Source organism: Danio aesculapii, chromosome 14, assembly GCF_903798145.1.
Source record: "Danio aesculapii chromosome 14, fDanAes4.1, whole genome shotgun sequence".
In the NCBI taxonomy this organism is placed as follows: Eukaryota; Metazoa; Chordata; class Actinopteri; order Cypriniformes; family Danionidae; genus Danio; species Danio aesculapii.
This window is the reverse complement of record NC_079448.1, coordinates 2,336,763-2,357,570: the sequence shown is the minus strand read 5'-3', so window position 1 is coordinate 2,357,570 and position 20,808 is coordinate 2,336,763. Positions and strand designations below refer to the sequence as shown.

Sequence of the window (20,808 nt, the reverse complement as noted above, 5' to 3'; positions counted from 1 at the left end):
GGGGAATAGAAGCTATTTTAACTAAACAAGAAATATTTGGACATCTTAATCTTGTTTAAAAGTTTTCACTCCCCTCTTAATGCATAATATTTCTTTCTGGAGCATTTGCATCTTTTTTAATAGTTGTGTTAGAGTCCCTTAGTCATCCTGAAAGTGAAAAGATTAATCTACAATTACTGCAGGAAAGGGTTCAAATCTGCAGAAGATGCTGGAAAAACAAGGGTTCACAAACTTTTGCACAGGGTTATTTTAATCACTTCAGTAATTTTTGTGTCTTGTATTGAGAGTGAAATCAGTGCACTGGACAGTGCGTTATAGCATAACCCCTTTTTATGCCATATTTTCAGTCATTTTTCAATTTCAGAACCAAAAAAATCCCCAAAATGCCATTTTCAGGTGCATCTCTAATTAAAATTATACATAACCGGTAATTTATATAACGGTTCAGAATAAACAAGAAACTCATCAACAACCATCACAAAGCAAAGAAAAAAAAACAAAAAACAGTCATAGATCATCAGGAAGCCACCACAGTATTAAAATCGGGGGGTCACAAACTTTTGCACAAGGTTATTTAAATCATTTCAGCTATTTTTGTGTCTTATTTTAAGAGTGAAAACAGTGCACTTGAGAGTGCAGGACAGGATTCCGCCTTTTTTGGCTCATATTTTCAGAAAAATATTCACCACCCCGAAAACACAATTTTTGGTGAAAATGAAAATTGGGTGCATCCCTTGTTAAAATTATCCTAATTTATTGTTATATATAACTATTCAGAGCAAACAAGAGACTCATCAACAACCATCACAAAGCCAAAAAACAAAAATACTACTTTAGATCATCATGAAACCACACACAATATTAAAAACAGGGGTTCACAAACTTTTGCACAGGATCATTTTAATCATTTCAGCTGATGTTGTGTCTTGTTTCGAGATTAAAACTAGTGTGCTGGACAGCAAGGGACAGCATAACCCTTTTATCAGCTCAAATTTTCAGAAAAATATTCGATTTCACACAAAAAAACCCAAAATGCCATTTTAGGTGAAAATGAAAATTGAGTGCATCCCTAGTTAAAAATAAACTAACTTATTATTATATATACCTGTTCAGAACAAGCAAGAAACTCCTCAAAAAGCATCACAAAGCCAAAAAAAAGTCATAGATCATTAGGTAAGCACACACAATATTAAAAACAGGGGTGCACAAACTTTTGCACAGGATCATTTTGATAATTTCAGCTAATTTTGTGTGTTGTCTTGAGATTGAAACTAACGTGCCGGACAGTGCGGGACAGCATAACCCTTTTTTTGGCTCATATTTTTTGATTTTTTTTGGCTCATATTTTTAGATTTTTGGCCATTTTTGGTGAAAATTAAAATTTGGTGCATCCCTTGTTAAAATTATCCTAATTTATTGTTATATATAATTATTCAGAACAAACAAGAGACTCATCAACAACCATCACAAAGCCAAAAAACAAAAATACTACTTTAGATCATCATGAAACCACACACAATATTAAAAACAGGGGTTCAAAAACTTTTGCACAGGATCATTTTAATCATTTCAGCTGATGTTGTGTCTTGTTTCGAGATTAAAACTAGTGTGCTGGACAGCAAGGGACAGCATAACCCTTTTATCAGCTCACATTTTCAGAAAAATATTCGATTTCATACAAAAAAAACCCAAAATGCCATTTTAGGTGAAAATGAAAAGTGAGTGCATCCCTAGTTAAAAATAAACTAACTTATTATTATATATACCTGTTCAGAACAAGCAAGAAACTCCTCAAAAAGCATCACAAAGCCAAAAAAAAGTCATAGATCATTATTTAAGCACACACAATATTAAAAACAGGGGTGCACAAACTTTTGCACAGGATCATTTTGATAATTTCAGCTAATTTTGTGTGTTGTCTTGAGATTGAAACTAGCGTGCCAGACAGTGCTGGACAGCATAACCCCTTTTTTTGGCTGATATTTTCAGAATTTTATTGCTTACAAAACCCCCCCGAAAATGCCATTTTTGGTGAAAATGAAAATTTGGTGCATTCCTTGTTAAAATTATACTAATTTATTGTTATATATAACTATTCAGAGCAAACAAGAGACTCATCAACAACCATCACAAAGCCAAAAAACAAAAATACTACTTTAGATCATCATGAAACCACACACAATATTAAAAACAGGGGCGCACAAACTTTTGCACAGGATCATTTTAATCATTTCAGCTAATGTTGTGTCTTGTTTCGAGATTAAAACTAGTGTGCTGGACAGCAAGGGACAGCATAACCCTTTTATCAGCTCAAATTTTCAGAAAAATATTCGATTTCACACAAAAAAACCCAAAATGCCATTTTAGGTGAAAATAAAAATTGAGTGCATCCCTAGTTAAAAATAAACTAACTTATTATTATATATACCTGTTCAGAACAAGCAAGAAACTCCTCAAAAAGCATCACAAAGCCAAAAAAAAGTCATAGATCATTAGGTAAGCACACACAATATTAAAAACAGGGGTGCACAAACTTTTGCACAGGATAATTTTAATCATTTCAGCTAATTTTGTGTGTTGTCTTGAGATTGAAACTAGCGTGCCGGACAGTGAGGGACAGCATAACCCTTTTTTGGCTCATATTTCTTTTATTTTTTTTGCTTACAAAACCCCCCCGAAAATGCCATTTTTGGTGAAAATGAAAATTTGGTGCATCCCTTGTTAAAATTATCCTAATTTATTGTTATATATAACTATTCAGAGCAAACAAGAGACTCATCAACAACCATCACAAAGCCAAAAAACAAAAATACTACTTTAGATCATCATGAAACCACACACAATATTAAAAACAGGGGTTCAAAAACTTTTGCACAGGATCATTTTAATCATTTCAGCTAATTTTGTGTCTTATTTTGACATTGAAACTAGTGCGCTGGAAAGCGTGGCACAGCATAACTCTTTTTTTTAGGTCATATTTTTGCCCATTTTTCTATTTAATCCAAAAAAAAAAACAAAAACAAAACAATTTCAGGCAGCCAAAAAATTGCTGCATCCCTACTTAAAATAATTACAATCATCCTCCATTCTGCAAGGCTTTCGCAAATTCTCAAGCAGCACTGTACACTAATTGCATTTGTTCTCATTCATGGAAGATTCCACCAGCATCACCGTCGTCGTGGAAACCACATCTCGGATACCCGTTCTCACTGACTGGATTATGCTTTGGAATAGCTGTTGTAATAATAACACGACAAACTTCTCAAAGCTTAACTCATCTGACATCCTGCAAACTTGAGGACGAATTAAAACCCAAGGAGACCCTGGAGACCTTGTGTCTAAGCAGTCAATAAATCCCCTTCATAGTGTGTGACAGAGCCGGAACGCAGTCGATATTCCCGAGTGTGATCCTGACGGAGATTCTCCATCTCTCCTGCTCATCTCCGTTTCTCTGACCTTTGTGTGCGGATGGCTTTGGTCCCCGACTAATGAATGTCTAAAGCTCTGCTCCCGAACCCTGTGATCTGCCTACATACACTGCATTTTAACCAACCACTAGTCCTGTTTCAAATGACGCCATCGCAAAAGATGCAATCACACTGCGTTTATCCTGGGAGTCCCACAATGCACCGCAAACGAGATATTGTTACACATATCGATACTGACACCTGCTTAATGAAATACTCTATTGGAATCAATCAGTCACTTATGAGAGTCACTTTGAGTTAGAAGGCTGTCTGTGAGGGGGGAAGCTGAACTGAACTTGATAAGGATTCATTCATTAATTTTCCTTCAGCTTAGTCCCTTTATTCATCAGGGGTCGCCACAGCGGAATGAACCGCCAACTTATCCAGCATATGTTTTACACAGCGGATGATCTTCCGGCTATAACCCAGTACTAGGAAACACCAACTCATTCACACACAAACACTACGACCAATTTAGTTGGATAACAGGGGTGTCGAGGTGGCGCAGTGGGTAGCTCTATCTCCTCACAGCAAGAAGGTCGCTGGTTTGAGCCTCGGCAGGGCCAGTTGGCATTTCTGTGTGGAACTTGCATGTTCTCCCCGTGTTTGGGTGGGTTTCCTCTGGGTGCTCTGGTTTCCCCTACATTCTGCTGTGGTGACCCCTGATTAATATAGGGGTCACCATGACTTTATTTTAACCCTTGTGTATTGTTCAAATGGACTACCCTTTGGTTATGTTGGTCCTGTTTTTATTGTTGATCATCAGATGGCCAGATTAACCCTTTAGATAGGCCTGTGCAGAAAAGTTGCAGGTTTTATATAGAGTTCATTCATTCATCTTCCTTCGGCTTAGTCTCTTTAATCATCAGGGGTCGCCACAGCCGAATGAACCGCCAACTTATCCAGCATGTTTTACACAGCAGATGCCCTTCCAGCCGCAACCCAGCACTGAGAAACACCCATACACTCTTGCATTCACACACACACATACACTACGGCCAATTTAGCTTATTCAATTCCCCTATAGCGCATGTGTTTGGACTGTGGGTGAAACCGGAGCACCCGGAGGAAACCCACACCAACACGGGGAGAACATGCAAACACAGAAATGCCAACTGACCTAGCCAGGACTCGAACCAGCAACCTTCTTGCTGTGAGTGCAACCACTGCACCACCATGACACCCCTTCCATAGAGTTAGGTGTAGTAAAAATATGATTTTATCAGACATATCAAGTGCACAAAGGTCTCTTTCACACACACACACACACACACACACTGTCCTCCATATAACTTCATGTAAAGGCCGAAAATTGAGCTTTTTTGCAGTGCAACTGATGATCGACAGTAAAAATGACAAATTGTAGCTCTTTCCAACAGGGAAAACCACCAACAATCAAGAATGCATGATTACAGTATATGCTGTCATGGCTTTGCAATCAAAAAATGTGATTATAATGGAAGTCAATGGGGCAAAAACAGCCCCGAACATAACCAAAGGGTAGTCAATTTGCCCATAGTATTGTATTAGTATTATAGCATTTTCCCAAAATATGTGTCACAATAAGACTTGTCAGCTAAAAATCATTCCATCTGCTGAAACACAGAGAAAACGGTGGCCAAATTAAGACTTAAAATCACCCCAGAGTGGATGAAAGCATCCTCGACAGCACACAAGGGTTAAATGTCTAATTATAAGACGTTTCAGTTTTAAAAACATATCAATGTACCAAACTGATGTGATCATTTTATCCACACACTGTGAAAAAATGAGTTTATAAGATCAATTAAATTAAGTTTATGTCATATTAAACAGGTTTAAAGCATCAAGTAGCATCTCGTATAACATAAAAAAATCAAGTGGAAGTATATCTAACGGATTAAGTTAAAGTAACAAAAGCATAAGGTTATTATTAAACTTAACTTAAGTTGAAATGACTTGTAAAGCTGATTTTCATTCATTTTCCTTCGCTTAGTCCCTTATTCATCAGGGGTCACCACAGCGGAATGAACCACCAACTATTCTGGTATATGTTTTACACAGCGGATGTCCTTCCAGCTGCAACCCAGTACTGGAAAAAACCCATACACACACTCACATTCACACACACACACACACATACATACACTACGGCCAATTTAGTTCATCCAGTTCCCCTACAGCGCATGTGTTTGGACTGTAGGGGAAACCGGAGCACCCGGAGGAAACCCACAACAACAAGGGGAGAACATGTATACTTCACACAAAAATGCCAACTGACCCAGCCGGGACTCGAACCAGCGACCTTCTTGCTGTGAGGCCACAGTGCCAACCACTGCGCCACCTAAAGCTAATATGGTACGACTTAAAAATTTAAAGCAGCAACTTAATTTTTTCAGTGCAGAGACTACAAAGGGGCCAGCTACTGCCCCAGGGTGGCGGTTTGGGCTCTTGAGGGCCCCTTGTCCTCCAGCTGAAGGGTCTGTGACCCCAGTGGGCTGCCCCAGGGGCCTGCCACTCTCCCTGGGTTGCAGTTTGGGCTCTTGAGGGCCCCTTGTCCTCCAGCTGAAGGGTCTGTGACCCCAGTGGGCTGCCCCAGGGGCCTGCCACTCTCCCTGGGTTGCAGTTTGGGCTCTTGAGGGCCCCTTGTCCCAGGGCTCTTATATCATTATAAGCCATGACCCAAACCAAAAAGCTACACTGAGAGTCTGAAATGAAGCAAAGAAGTATGACCAAAAGACTACAAATGTAAAGAACTACAATCCCATCAAGCATTGCCAATGACACAAATGGAGTGACCTGCCATTTAAAGTGGTTGTATCTTGGTTAATTATGTCTTATTGAAATGATTGTAATTACTATAATAACCAATAATGGAGCAAATAATTCAAAACTATTTTAATTAGCCTCAATATTCTATAATAAAACAAGCAAAACTATTAAATATTTGAATATAGCTCATTAATTCTAAGTAATGTTGTTTGATTGAAGTTGCTGCCATTGTTTTTTCATTTAACGTCACATGAGTCAAGTGTGTTTGACTAAATTGTGAGTATCCGACTTGTAATCTGCGAGTCCAACACAAACATCAGCGTAGTAATTATGTTAAGTTTACCATGACATGAACAACCCATTTATACAACCACTATTTTCCTCACAATCTCACACAGACAAGTGTAAACGTTTGTTGTTCTCAACCATGGTCGATTCATCATGATGAACACACACTTTCTCAAACAGACCAACACTTGTAGGAATATCACATGCTCTGGTTTAAACACACGTCTTCCTACCTGTCCTGTCCTCATGTCCAGTTTTGAAAACATACAGTATATATATATATATATAGATAGATATATAGAATAACAAATATTATAATCAATGTATTTTTATACAGCGGTATTCAGAATAGTCTTAAACTCCATTTCCCACAATGCACTTCCTCCACCTGTTTGTAATTGAGATATTTAAGATGACGTCAATAAAACTGTGTATTTTAAACGTTTTGTCCTCTGTTTAAATCATCTGTTATGAGCCATAACAGTAGAGATACACAAAAAGAGAGCAAGAGAAAAGGCAATAAAGAGGATCTGGTGTGTGTAACTCACAATAAGAGTGTGTTCCCGGCCCATGGTGATGACTGTGCGGTTTATTGTCCTCAGCAGAGACGACACAATGTCCTGAATGTGCTGAAATGTGTCTCCCTGGAAGAGAAAGAGATGAAACGCTTGTTATTTGTATTCCTGAACTGCGCCGCATCCAAACGGTCAAAGATTTGCTCATTAAGTTCCTCAATTAAAACACAAACACACAACCTCTGAGAGTTTGCTGTGAATGAGTAGTAATAGATCTTAAAGAGGATCTATCATGCCCCTTTTACAAGATGTACAATAAGTCTCTGATGTTCCAAGTGTGTGTGTGTGTGTGTGTGTGTGTGTGTGTGTGTGTGTGTGTGTGTGTGTGTGTGTGTGTGTGTGTGTGTGTGTGTGTGACGTTTCAGCTCAAAATAACACACAGATCATGTTTATAACTCTTTGAAATGGACCCTTTTAGGCTTTGATCCTAATTGTGCTGTTTTGGTGACTGTCGCTTTAAATGCAAATGAGATTGTGCTCTTTTCAAAAGAGGGCGGAGCTACGAATTCCTATGTGTCAGCAAAGCGGCAGATTCAAAAATAAAACTAATCTCCTATGCCAGCGGTTCCCAACAGGGGGGTCCCGGCCCCAAAGGGGGCCGCAGCGAGCTGTGTGGGGGTCGCGTCATATTTTTACAAATTTTTTAGCAGTTCATTTATCCCCTGGCTGACCAAACAAATGGACAAATGTGTAAATTGTCCTTCACAAAAACAACAGAGTCTCACTGATTCACCTTCAGCAGCTAACAGTAATGACCCAAGCATACTGGACCCAGGTGAGGAAGCTACAAACATTTCGGGTCGCAGTGCTAGCAATACTGGAAACATAAAATGCAGGAAATACCAAAATAGCTACACTCTAAAAAAAACGTTGGGTTACTTATTTAACCCAATAGTTGAGTTGAAAATATTTGGTGCTTTGTTGGGTTATTTTGAACCTTTATTGGGTTATTTATTAATAACTCAATCAGTTGGGTTAAATGTTTGGTGCTTTGTTGGGTTATTTTTAGCGTTTGTTGGGTTATTTATATAAAAAACTCAACCAGTTGGGTTAAAAAAAATTTACTTTAACAGTCAACTGATTTAACTGACAGAGCAGTTGTATTAATATGCGTATGTGATGTTGTTTTTGCATCATAAACTTTATTTTAGCTCTAACCCAATAAAATGGTAATTTTTTTTTATCAAATTACCTCTCCGTGTCGTGTTTTTTATATCTGTCTCACCAGCACTCTTAACTTGATGATACAAACGTGCGCTTCATAGCCGATCTATATACAGATTAAAAGCGCTGTCTCTACCTCCGTGTTCATTTCAGATATTAGTGGTTAAGCCACTTTTTGGCAAAATAACCCAACAAATTAATTATTTTTGTAACCCAAATTGTTGGGTTAACCTTAACAACTCAATGGATTGGGTTAAAATAACCCAACAGCAGGGCGGTGCCAAAACAACCCATCATTGGGTTACCTGTTGGGTTATTATTAACCCAACTGTTTTAAATGAGTACCTGAACTATGAATTTATTACTTTTTCTTGAAGCAAGGTCCCTGAACCAGCCACATGCATTTTATTTTTGATCATCCTTCCTGCAAACGTTTACATGGAAGGGGACCTGGAATATTTTCCAGGCAAAAAAAGGTTGGGAACCACTGTCCTATGCTAATGAGATAATGGGAGAAGAGAGATGGGCACTAGTGGGCGGGGCTTTCCCCCTCTGATGACACGTCCAATGTGAGAATGTCAATCAAAGTGTTTCTGCACACTGTTTATATCAAGTCTGATTACAACAAATACAATTAATACATGTTTACCAATAGAAGCTGCTTATATTTACACACGTCTGACACACAACTGTGTTTAAACCCCTTATAGAAATGATTTTTGCATGCTAGGTTCCCTTTAAAATGCCCCCTTATGTTATATTTCAACAGTTATTTGACCCTTTGCAGACATGTTACTGAACAGCTAATTAAAAGTATATTTTAATTTTTTAAATAAATATTTTTAAAGTATTTTATTTTAAATTAGTAGTATAAATTAAACCATCCCATAATCCAAAATATCCATTTGAATATCGAATATATGGAAATATCGAATATCAGAGAATATGCGCAGCTGTAAGTAAACTCTATGTAAACATATTTAACTTAAATATTGACTTAACTGAACCACTTTACATCATCATACGAGCCATAATCATTCATAAATAAATGAACATTTATTCTGGTGTACGTTCACTTTTAGGAAGGTTTCTATGCAAATTTCCTCAATCAGACCCCAGGTCTCTCTGGCTCCTTCACACTAACTCATTGTTTAAATGTATTGATCAGACTAAAGAGATCTGGTGCAGCTGAGATGTGTGTGTGTGTGTGAGAGGGAGAGAGAAAGAGATGTAACTAAATGCCTTTGATTTCTTTTTATTCGTTTAAGTTTATTGATTCTGAAACTTGAAACCCCATCTGGCCCCAAACAGCACTGTATTTCAGCAAAAGTGGCCTCCTTTAAAGTCAACTCAAGTCTTAATCCATGCTGCTGGTTTCCTCCTGCATGAATCAGCATGATCCTCTAAACAAAGAGAAATGTTTCTCTTTGCCAAATAGTCTGACACAAACTGTTGATCAAGGAGTATTTCCAGTCCAGGGACAGCCAACTTTTTTTGTGAAAAGTAAAATACATTGCTCTGGGTACATTTTGTTACACATTTCAGATGACAAATCCACTAGAGGGAGCTGTCTACATTGCTGCAAATCTGAAATACGCTACTTAGGGTATGTTTTGTTGTATGTTTTTGATTAAAAGTCCACTAGAGGGCGCAGTATAATTTTTTTTGCGAATTTGAAATACAATACTTAGGGTATAATTTGTTGTACGTTTCTGATAAAAAAAAAACACTAGAGGGCGCTGTCTAGATTTATGTGAATCTGAAATGAGTTAGGGTACGTTTTGTTGTTTGTTTTTGATTAAAAATACACTAGAGGATGCTTTCTACATTTTTATGAATCTGAAATACTTTATTAGGGTGCGTTTTGTTGTGGGTTTCTGATTACATATCCACTAGAGTGCGCTATCTGCATTTTTTAGAATCTGAAATACATTATTTAGGGTATGTTTTGTTGAAAGTTATATGTGAAAAATCTGCTAGAAGGCACTGTCTGCATTTTTGTGAATCTTAAATATGTTACTTAGGGTATGTTTTGTGCGTTTCAGATGAAAAATCCACTAGAGGGCGCTGTCTACATTTTTGCTCATCTAAAATGCATTACATAAGGTATGTTTTGTTGTACGTTTCAGGTGACAAATCCACTAGAGGGCACTGTCTACGTTGTTGTGAATCTGAAATACATTACGTAGGGTATGTTTTGTTGTAAGTTTCAGATGACAAATCCACTAGAGGACGCTGTCTACGTTTTTACAAATCTGAAATACGTTACTAGAGTACGCTTTGTTGTATATTTCTTATAAAAAATCCACTAGAGGGCGATGTCTAGATTTTAGCGAATCTGAAATACGATACTAGGGTATGTTTTGTTGTACGTTTCTAATAAAATATCCACTAGAGGACGCTGTCTAGATTTTTGCGAATATTATATATGCTACTTAGGGTATGCTTTTGTTGTATGTTTCTGATTAAAAATCCACTAGAAGACGCTGTCTAGTTTTTTGCGAATATGATATACGCTACTTAGGGTATGCTTTTGTTGTATGTTTCTGATTGAAAATCCACTAGAGGGCACTGTCTATATTTTTGTGAATTTGAAATACGTTACGTAGGGTACGTTTTGTTGTATGTTTCTGATTAAAAATCCACTAGAGGGTGGCATCTACATTGTTGATCATCTGAAATACGTTAGGGTACATTTTGTTGTACACTTTTTATTAAAAATCCACTAGAAGGCGCTGTTTACATTTTTGTGGATCTGAAAAACATTACTCATGGTGCGTTTTGTTGTACGCTACAGATGACAAATCCACTAGAGGGCGCTGTTTACATTTTTGTGTATCTGAAAATACATTACTCAGAGGGTATTTTGTTGTACGTCTCAGATACACATCCTTGTTATACACATCCAGAATTACACATCCAGTTAATCAGGTTTCGACTATTTTACGAAGTTTAACTTAATTTTTGGAGTCAATTTAACTGATGCAAGTAGAATAGGTGATTTAATTAAACAAAAAACAAAAAATAGGGCAGCATTTACAGGTGTTTCTCTAAAAGGACAGCTTGAGTGCTGCTTATTAATTATGAAAATATTATTTAGTTTTTGTTAATTATTATTTTATTTCAGTTCATTTTTCAGTTGTTTTAGTTTTTTATTTATTGTACACTTTTAAGTTTATTTCAGTTAACAAAATATTGTTTTTGGCCAACAGTTTAGGTCTTAGTTTTCGTTTACTAAAACAACCTTGCTCCTCATAACCAGATTCAGGTTCTGAACAGATTACATCACTGATGATCAAAACCCTTCATCAACAAACATCTTCAGTCTGTGTGTGAAAAATGACCCGTGTCAGCTGTGTGTGTGTGTCTGTGTGTGTGTTTTCCACCCCCTCACTAATTTCATGACGCAGAGGCGGATAAAGTGAGGGATTGAGAGAGAGAAACATCTGTTCATCTCTGCATGAAGTATTTCATTTCATATTGTGTGTCTCAACATCAACAGCTCTGCACTTCACAAACACACTCTATCTCTCCCTCTTTTCTATCCTCCGTCTTTCTCATCTATCTCTCTTTCTCGGTGGACGGCTTAATCACGCACACCTCTAATCCCTGTGAGTGTGAGTGAGTGTGTAACCTGTGGCCGGTCATATGGTACAGTTTCCACTTCTCTTTCTCTCTGTCCACATATTACCTCCTTGTCACTCTGATATCACACTTACAGTATGATTACTTTACCCCGTCACCAACATGTCCAGCTCATCTCAAGAGAAAAAATACATCAATACACACTTTATATAATGTTTAAGTCAGAATTATTAGCCCTCCAGGTAAATTTTTATTCTTTAATATTTTCTCCAATTTCTGTTTAACAGAGGGCAGATTTCTTCCAACATGTTTCTAAACATAATAGTTTTAATAACTCATCTCTAATAACTGATTTATTTTCTCTTTACCATGATGACAGTAAATAATATTAGACTAGATATTCTTCAAGACACTAGTATTCAGCTTAAAGTGACATTTAAAGGCTTAACTAGGTTAATTAGGGTAAAGTTAGGGTAATTAGGCAAGTCATTGTATAACAGTGGTTTGTTCTGGAGACAATGCAAAACTATTGCTTAAGGGGGCTAATAATATTGACCTTAAAATGGCTCTAAAACAATTAAAAACTGCTTTTATTCTAGCCGAAATAAAACAAATAAGACTTTCTCCAGAAGAAAAAATATTATAGGAAATACTGTGAAAAATTCCTGAATCTGTTAAACATCATTTGGGAAATATTTGATAAAAGAAAGAAAAATTCACAGGAGGGCGAATAACTCTGACTTCAACTGTGTGTAAATATATATATATATGTGTAAATATATATATATATATAAATGTGTTGCATGGGTGTTGGTGACACGGTGGCTCAGTGGTTTAGCACTGTCCGCCTCACAGCAAGAAGGTCGCCTGTTTGAGCCCTGGCTGGGACAGTTGGTATATCTGTGTGGAGTGTTCTCCCCGTGTTGGCGTGGGTTTCCTGCAGTTCCTCCAGTTCCCCACACAGTCCAAACACATGCACTATAGGGGAATTGATTAACTAAATTGGCCGTAGTGTATGAGAGTGTGTGTGAATGAGTGTGTATGGGTGTTTCCCAGTACTGGGTTGCGGCTGGAAGGGACCAGAACTGGTTAAGAACTGACTTTAATGGAGCTGTAATAAAACAACTAAGACTTTCTTCAGAAGAAAAAATATTATAGGAAATACTGTGAAACGTCTGCTGTGCATCACTTGAGAAATATTTGAAAAAGAATAAAGGTTGCACAGGGTGGTGAATAATTTTGCCATCGACTGCATACAGAGCAGCAAAAATCATTCTCAAGCCGCCTTTACACAGCATACGACAATCGACAGACTGGAAGTCATTTGTTATCAATGGAGAGTAGTCCGGGAGCTGCGTGGAGTTCGGATCATCACCATAAGCGAAAAATTCGGTAAAGTTTTTACCCGTATCACTGTGTGAAAGGGGCTACTGGCTATTAAAACAAAGGGCACCTATGGTGAAAAATCTACTTTTCAAGCTGTTTGGACAGACATATTTGCATGTACAGTGTATAGACTGTCATATTGGGCTGAAATAAACACACCCAGTGCTTTATTTTCAAATTTAACAACATAAAAACGGTGGACTAATTGAAGCGGTTTTGAGACCGACCGCAACTTTACGTAGGAGTGCGGTCCCCCTGCCCACCGAATTGATTGACAGCTGCATATTAACATGTGCCGGTAGTCACGTGTATAATCATATCAGCAAGACAGGACGAGCGCAAAGCAGCCGTGAATAAAATATCTGTTCAGTTCGCTAGGATCATCAATCATCATTAATGTGATCAAGAGTGAGTTTCACAAGTTTAACATGTTTTAAAACAGAGCATCCTGTATCCAGCTCACAAAAACTGCATCAAATACTGATCGTTAAAGTTATTACTGTAGTATTTCTCACAAACGTTACGTGAGATCTGCTTCCTGAGGCAGCCGAGGGCGGCGACTGAGGCATATTGCTGACAGGCACGTGGGAACGGTGGGCGGGGAGGACTAGCCTTATGGCTCGTTTCCACTGACTGGTATGGTACGGTACGGTTTGGTTTGGTACGGGTCACCTTTATCAAGGTTGCGTTTCCACTAACAAGGGTACCCTTTTGATGGGCGTGGTGTATGACAGAAAGTTTCAGTCGACGTCATTCTCACTCGAGGAAATGTCTATAATAAAGCTGTACGGGTCACTTACATATCATATGAGAAGCTCTTCTCACAACACAGATACTTTATACACATAAATACTTGTGTAGAAATGTTTATTACTAACTTTTCAATGAACATGAGTTGATTATAACTGCAGATCAATGACAGTGCGAAACAGCCTACTGTAACGTCTGTAATTATATTAAATAAATAAATAAATGAACATATATAAACACATACAGCCCCTTACAGTCTCCGATATGTTACCAACTACAGAAGAACTACATATAGCAGTCATTTCGTCTGTATTTAGGTTCAAAACAACACAAAATATAGCCCACAGTCAGTGAAAACCTCTCATCTGTGTCTGTAATCTTCAGCAGCACATGTAGCCTCTGTTAGACAGTAATTCCATCATTCCCAGCTCATATTAGTCCAAAATGTGAAGATAATAAGTTAGTTAATCATGGCATTTTGTTCATGTTTGCTGAATAATAATGTGCTGCTTTTTTCCGGCTTCTCCTTTGTTTCTTCGCGCTTCACTCTCCGTTTGTCAGTGTCTGACAGGATCGGGTTTTAAAAGCACGTCAATAATCAAGCGCAGGTTATTATCATCAGCTCAAGAAGTTTGTTATTTCAGATATAATGTTAGACGCGCGCGAGCAACAAAGCGAAACCGCTCGACCCCCTCAGACTGGCTCGTAAAAAACTACGGGGAACAGGGTAAATCTGCTCTTCTTCATGGCTTTGTGGCTGTTCATCAAGACGACGACAAGGTTTGTTTGAGCCCGGGTCGACCATGGGTCTTTATTATATGTATATATAATTCCGCTGTAATCTCTTGCTGTCTATTTTAAACATGGCGGGTTTTTTGTTTTCATTCAGGCTTGTTGTGTAAGCGAATGACGTATCTCTGTAAACCAATAGCGTTCAGCTGCGCGTGTGGCACCGCCTTTTGGTACCCTTTCTCGTGTTTGGTACCCTTTCGAAAGGGTGCCAAAAAACTGGTACGGTACGGTTCGGTACGCTTTTTGACAGTGGAAACGGCCATAAAAGCGTACCGTACCGTACCACTCAGTGGAAACAGGCCATTTAAGGCCCAGTACAAAAAAACAGCAACCAAGTTTTATCAGCTATAATATAGACACTTCAGACAGCTATAATAAATAATCTGATGGTTGTTTTGAGCTGAAACTTTACAGACACATTCTGGGGACACCAAAGACTTATATTAAATCTGAAAAAAGGGCTAACCTAGGTGCCCTGTAAACAACATGGTGCATTTAACCCGCTGTAATCTTCACCCTGCCTTTCACCTGCAAACAGAATGTGGTGTAACAGGTTTGTGTGTTGATCTGCATTACACAAAGTTTCTTTTTTATGATCAATAATTTATTAGAATCATGTACCGTGTCAGACAAACACAGCTTTTTTAAAATGAAAACTGCATACAAGATGTCATGAAGCCATCCACATGCACAAATGGAGGAAATGCATTACACAGCGTTTCTGAACTCAGCCCAATTCTATCAGAAGACAGAGTCAGAAACACCTAGACAGCCTCTTTCCCATTTATAATGAATGAGTGTTTGTGTGTGTGTGTGTGCGTGTGTGTGTGTGTGTGTGTGTGTGTGTGTGTGTGTGTGTGTGTGTGTGTTGCGTGCGTGTGTGCGTGTGTGTGTGTGTGTGTGTGTGTTTGTGTGCGTGTGTGCGTGTGTGTGTGTGTGTGTGTGTGTGTGTGTGTTTGCGTGCGTGTGTGCGTGTGTGTGTCGCTCCAGAATCAGTCACTCTCACAGATGTTTATTTTTCATCTGTATTTTCTGAGGAATCATTTGAGGTGAATAATGTTTTGAAGCCTCACGGAGAGCTTAATTCCAGCCACAGCATGAGAGAGATGCCCTCGGCCAGAGCGAGTGTGTGTGTGTGTGCGTGTGTGTGTGTGTGTGTGTGAAGTGTGAATCCTGTTAGAGGAGCAGACGAGAGGTCACGACCCCGTCACATCTTCATTCTGCTCTCCATCACTCGTCAGACGCTCTCCATCAGCATATAATCAAACACATCTGACCTCCTCACCTCTCATACACACACACACACACGCACACACATGCACACACACACACACACACACACACACACACACACACACACACTAAATTCATTCGTTTTCTTTTGGCTTAGTCCAATTATTCATTAGGGAGCACCACAGCAGAATGAACCGCCAACTATTCCAGCATATTTTTACACAGTGGATACCCTTCCAGCTGCAACCCAGCACTGGGAAACACCCATACACTCACATTCACACACACTACAGCCAACTTAGTTCATCAATTCCCTTGTAGCGCATGTGTTTGGACTGTGGGGGAACCCGGAGCACCTGGAGGAAACCCACAACAACATGGGGAGAACATGCAAACTCCACACAGAAATGCCAACTGACCCAGCCGGGACTCAAACTAGAGACTTTCTTGCTGTAAGGTGACAGTTTTAACCACCAAATAAGCATTATGTCTGACCCCACAGTCTATCGCTGCACCGCTTCTTTGTTTTTAAAATAACTTTCTGAGGTAAAGAACATGCAGAGACACTGTCAGGAAAACCTGTTTTGAACCCAGAACCTTCCTTTAAGAGAAGCAGACACACACACACACACACACACACACACACACACACACACACACACACACACAGAGAGTAAAAAGAGTGTTTGTGTGAGCGATGGAGCAACAGTTCTCTGTTAAACAGGCAGAGCTGATAAACACACAGCGGTGTCTGACCTCTTTCATTATCTCTCTCTCTCTCTCTCTCTCTCTCTCTCTCGTGCCTTTGACTGAAAGTGCAGGAAGTTCAGTGTCTAAATGCATCAGCGTTCGCAAAGTGAGATTACAGCATCAGACTTCAAAGAGCCGAGCGTAATCCGCTGCCATTTCAGTAATTAAAAACACGCTCAGGTTTTGAATCTACGTGAGTGTGTGTGTGTGTGTGGTTGTGTGTCGCATGTATCACTAGGTGCATTTTTTATAATCGTTTCTGCAAAAAGTTGAAAAAGATTTAAATCCTCAAAAACAATCCACATTTCTGTGCTTGCCTGGCAGACAATCCTGCAGAAGTTTGACATTACAACACATGATGACAACGCAGCACTCGAAAATGATTTAACTAATAAACACAAATATTGTTAAAATACTTAAAATACTAATACTTAATATTTGTAAGAATAATTATTATTTATATGATATAACGCAACTAATAATTATACTAACAATAATAATAATACAGTAAAATACTACTACTACTACTACTACTACTACTACTATAATAATAATAATATACATTAAAATAATAATAATACATTAAAATAATAATAATAATAATAATAATAATACATTAATAATAATAATAATAAGAATAATAATAATACAATATATACAATAATTATAATAATAATATATTAAAATAATAATAATACAATAATAATAACAATAATAATATAATAATAATATATTAATATATAATAATATAATACATTAATAATAATAATAAATATAATAATAATATATAATAATAATAATAATAATCATTAAAATAATAATAATAATAATAATAATAATAATAATAATACATTAAAATAATAATAATATAATAATACATTAAATAATAAATAAAAAGAATAATAATACAGTAAAATAATAATAATAATAATAATACATTAAAATAATAATAATAAAAAGAATAATAAACAGTAAAAAATAATAATAATAATAATACATTAAAATTATAATAATAATAATAATATACATTAAAATACTAATAATAATAATACATTAAATAATAATAATAATACATTAAAATAATAATAATAATAGATTAAAATAATATTAATAATACATAAAATACTAGTAATAATAATAATAATAATAACAAACAACAACAACAACAACAACAACAACAACAACAATAATAATAATAATAAACTAATATATTTATTAGTATTTAACATTATTATTTATTAAAAATAATTAGTAGTATTTATAGGATCCAATGCAACTGTTAATAATAATAATAATAACAATACATTAAAATACTAGTAATAATAATAATATTAACTAGTATTACAATAATAATAATAATAATAATAATAATAAATTATGTATTAAACTTTTTTTATAATTATATTTATTAGTATTTCTTAATTATTATTTAATTAAATTATAATTAATAATATTTTTAGGATATAATGCAACTATTTTTTAGTAATAACAATTATATAATAAAGAATAATAATAGAAATAATAATAGTAATCAAATAATAACCAGTGAATTATTATTATTGTTATTAAAATAATAATTTATTAATTCTTGTTTATTCATTAATTTAATTCTATTATTATAATTCATTAATGATTAATTATAATTAATACAATTTAGGATATAATGCAACTATTCATAATAGTAATAATAATAATAATAATATAATAATAATAATATAATAATAATTTAAAATAATATAACTATTATTACAATAATAATTATAATTATTATTATTTGTTAGTAATTATTATTTGCTTATTATTAAAATTTTATTATTATTGTTTATTTATTTATTTATTTATTATTATTATTATTATTATTATTATATTAAAATTATACATAAATACTGTAAATAATAATAATAATTTGGTCAATCCCTAATTTATTATTTTGAAAGAAAAGCTTATATACATAGCTGTGAATTAGACAAAATTAATATTTATGATATGTATGTAGTGTGATATTTAACAGTTCCATAAAGGCCATCATATTATTTACAGTTCTGGTATTTATAAAGCCACTGAATATGAGCATAAAATGTTTGTTTGACTGATCTCTGATTGGCTGGCGTATGTTTGTGCTGATCTCTGATTGGCTCTTACCACGTCGCTGCGGCTGAGCACCTCCAGGATGTTGTTGAGCAGTTCGACGCTGTTTCTCTTCTCATCCTGAAGCCCCTCCCCCACCACCGCCAGAGCCCCGCCCAGCTCCCGAAGCATCATGGGTAACAGCACATCACGGCAGTCTGGCGAAATAATGCATACATTAGTGTGGTTTATTTTAATGTGACGTATCTCATCACTGACCCTTACTCAAGAGCAGCTTCATCGGCCTCTCAAAATCAGCCCATTAAAAGCTCGTTGAGGCTTTGGCCCGTTACCAAACCCATTATCAACCATGATCAGTGTGATTTTGCTGAGAGAGCCAGAGAGAGAGAGAGAGAGAGAGAGTTCAACACAATAGAGCAGAACACACAAGTGACCCACAGAAAAGACAATGATACACACTTTATGCCTGAACTGTAATACTATGGTGTGTGTGTGTGTGTGTGTGTGTGTATTCAGGCATTGTGGGGACCAAAGTCACCACAAGTACAGCAATACCAGTTCAGTGTTTCCTCTAGGATTTTTCCAGCTGTAGTGGCAGGCCTTTTACACAGATCTTCCAAATACCTATGGCGTTATTTCAATGACAAATGTCGTGAGCGCTAAATTATTATTTATTTATTTATTAATTTATTTATTTATTTATTTACTTATTTATTTATTTACTTAATAATTTATTTATTTATTTATCTATTTTTTTATTGTAAAATAAATTAAATGTAAAATGAAATTAAATGCAAAATAAATGAAATTACATGTAAAATAAATTAAATTAAATAACAAGTAAAATTTAATTAAATGAAAATAAATAAAAAATGCTAAATAAATGAAATTACATGTAAAAATTAAATTAAATTTAATTAATGTAAAATAAAATACATGTAATTACATGTGAAATTACATGTGAAATTAAATTAAACTAAATTACATGCAAAATAAATTAAATGTAAAATAACATAAAATTAAATAAATTAAATTAAATTACATGCAAAATTTTAATAAATTAAAATAAATTAAAAATGCTAAATAAATTATATTACATGTAAAATAAATTCAATTAAATTAATCTATGTAAAATTAATTAAATTAAATAAAATTAAAAATGCTAAATAAATGAAATTACATGTCAAATAAATTAAATTAATCTACATGTAAAATTTAAATTAAATTAAAATAAATTAAAAATGCTAAATAAATGAAATTACATGTCAAATAAATTAAATTAATCTACATGTAAAATTTAATTAAATTAAAATAAATTAAAAATGCTAAATAAATGAAATTACATGTCAAATAAATATTAAATTAATCTATGTAAAATTTAATTAAATTAAATAAAATTAAAAATGCTAATAAATGAAATTACATGTCAAATAAATTAAATTAATCTACATGTAAAATTTAATTAAATTAAAATAAATTAAAAAATGCTAAATAAATGAAATTACATGTCAAATAAATTAAATTAATCTACATGTAAAATTAATTAAATTAAAATAAATTAAAAATGCTAAATAAATGAAATTACATGTCAAATAAATTAAATTAATCTACATTAAAATTTAATAAAATAAAATAAAATTTAATTAAATGTAAAACAAAATACTGTAATTACATGTGAAATTACATGTGAATTAAATTAATCTAAATTACATGTAAAATAAATTAAATGTAAAATAAATAACATAAAATTAAATAAATTAAATTAAATTACATGTAAAATTTAATTAAACTAAATAAATGTAAAATAAATTAAATGTAAAATAAATAAAATTATATAAAATTAATTAAATTACCTGTAAAATTAAATTAAACTAAATTAAATGTAAAATAAATAAAATAAAATTAATTAAATTACTAGTAAAACTAAATTAAATGTAAAATAAATTAAATTTAAAATAAATAACATAAAATTAAATAAA

The 20,808-nt window shown here is 34.8% G+C and overlaps 1 protein-coding gene across 1 annotated transcript in view; it reads right to left on the bottom strand.

The window, feature by feature from the left end:
- Positions 1-20,808, bottom strand: part of LOC130241176 (dedicator of cytokinesis protein 2) — a 298,239-nt gene that overhangs the window by 96,948 nt on the left and 180,483 nt on the right. The window contains exons 27-28 of the mRNA XM_056472897.1: positions 18,884-19,026; positions 7,055-7,150 (exon numbers count right to left, since the gene is read on the bottom strand). Coding sequence (XP_056328872.1) covers positions 7,055-7,150; positions 18,884-19,026 — 239 coding nt within the window. The remainder of the gene's footprint in view (positions 1-7,054; positions 7,151-18,883; positions 19,027-20,808) is intronic.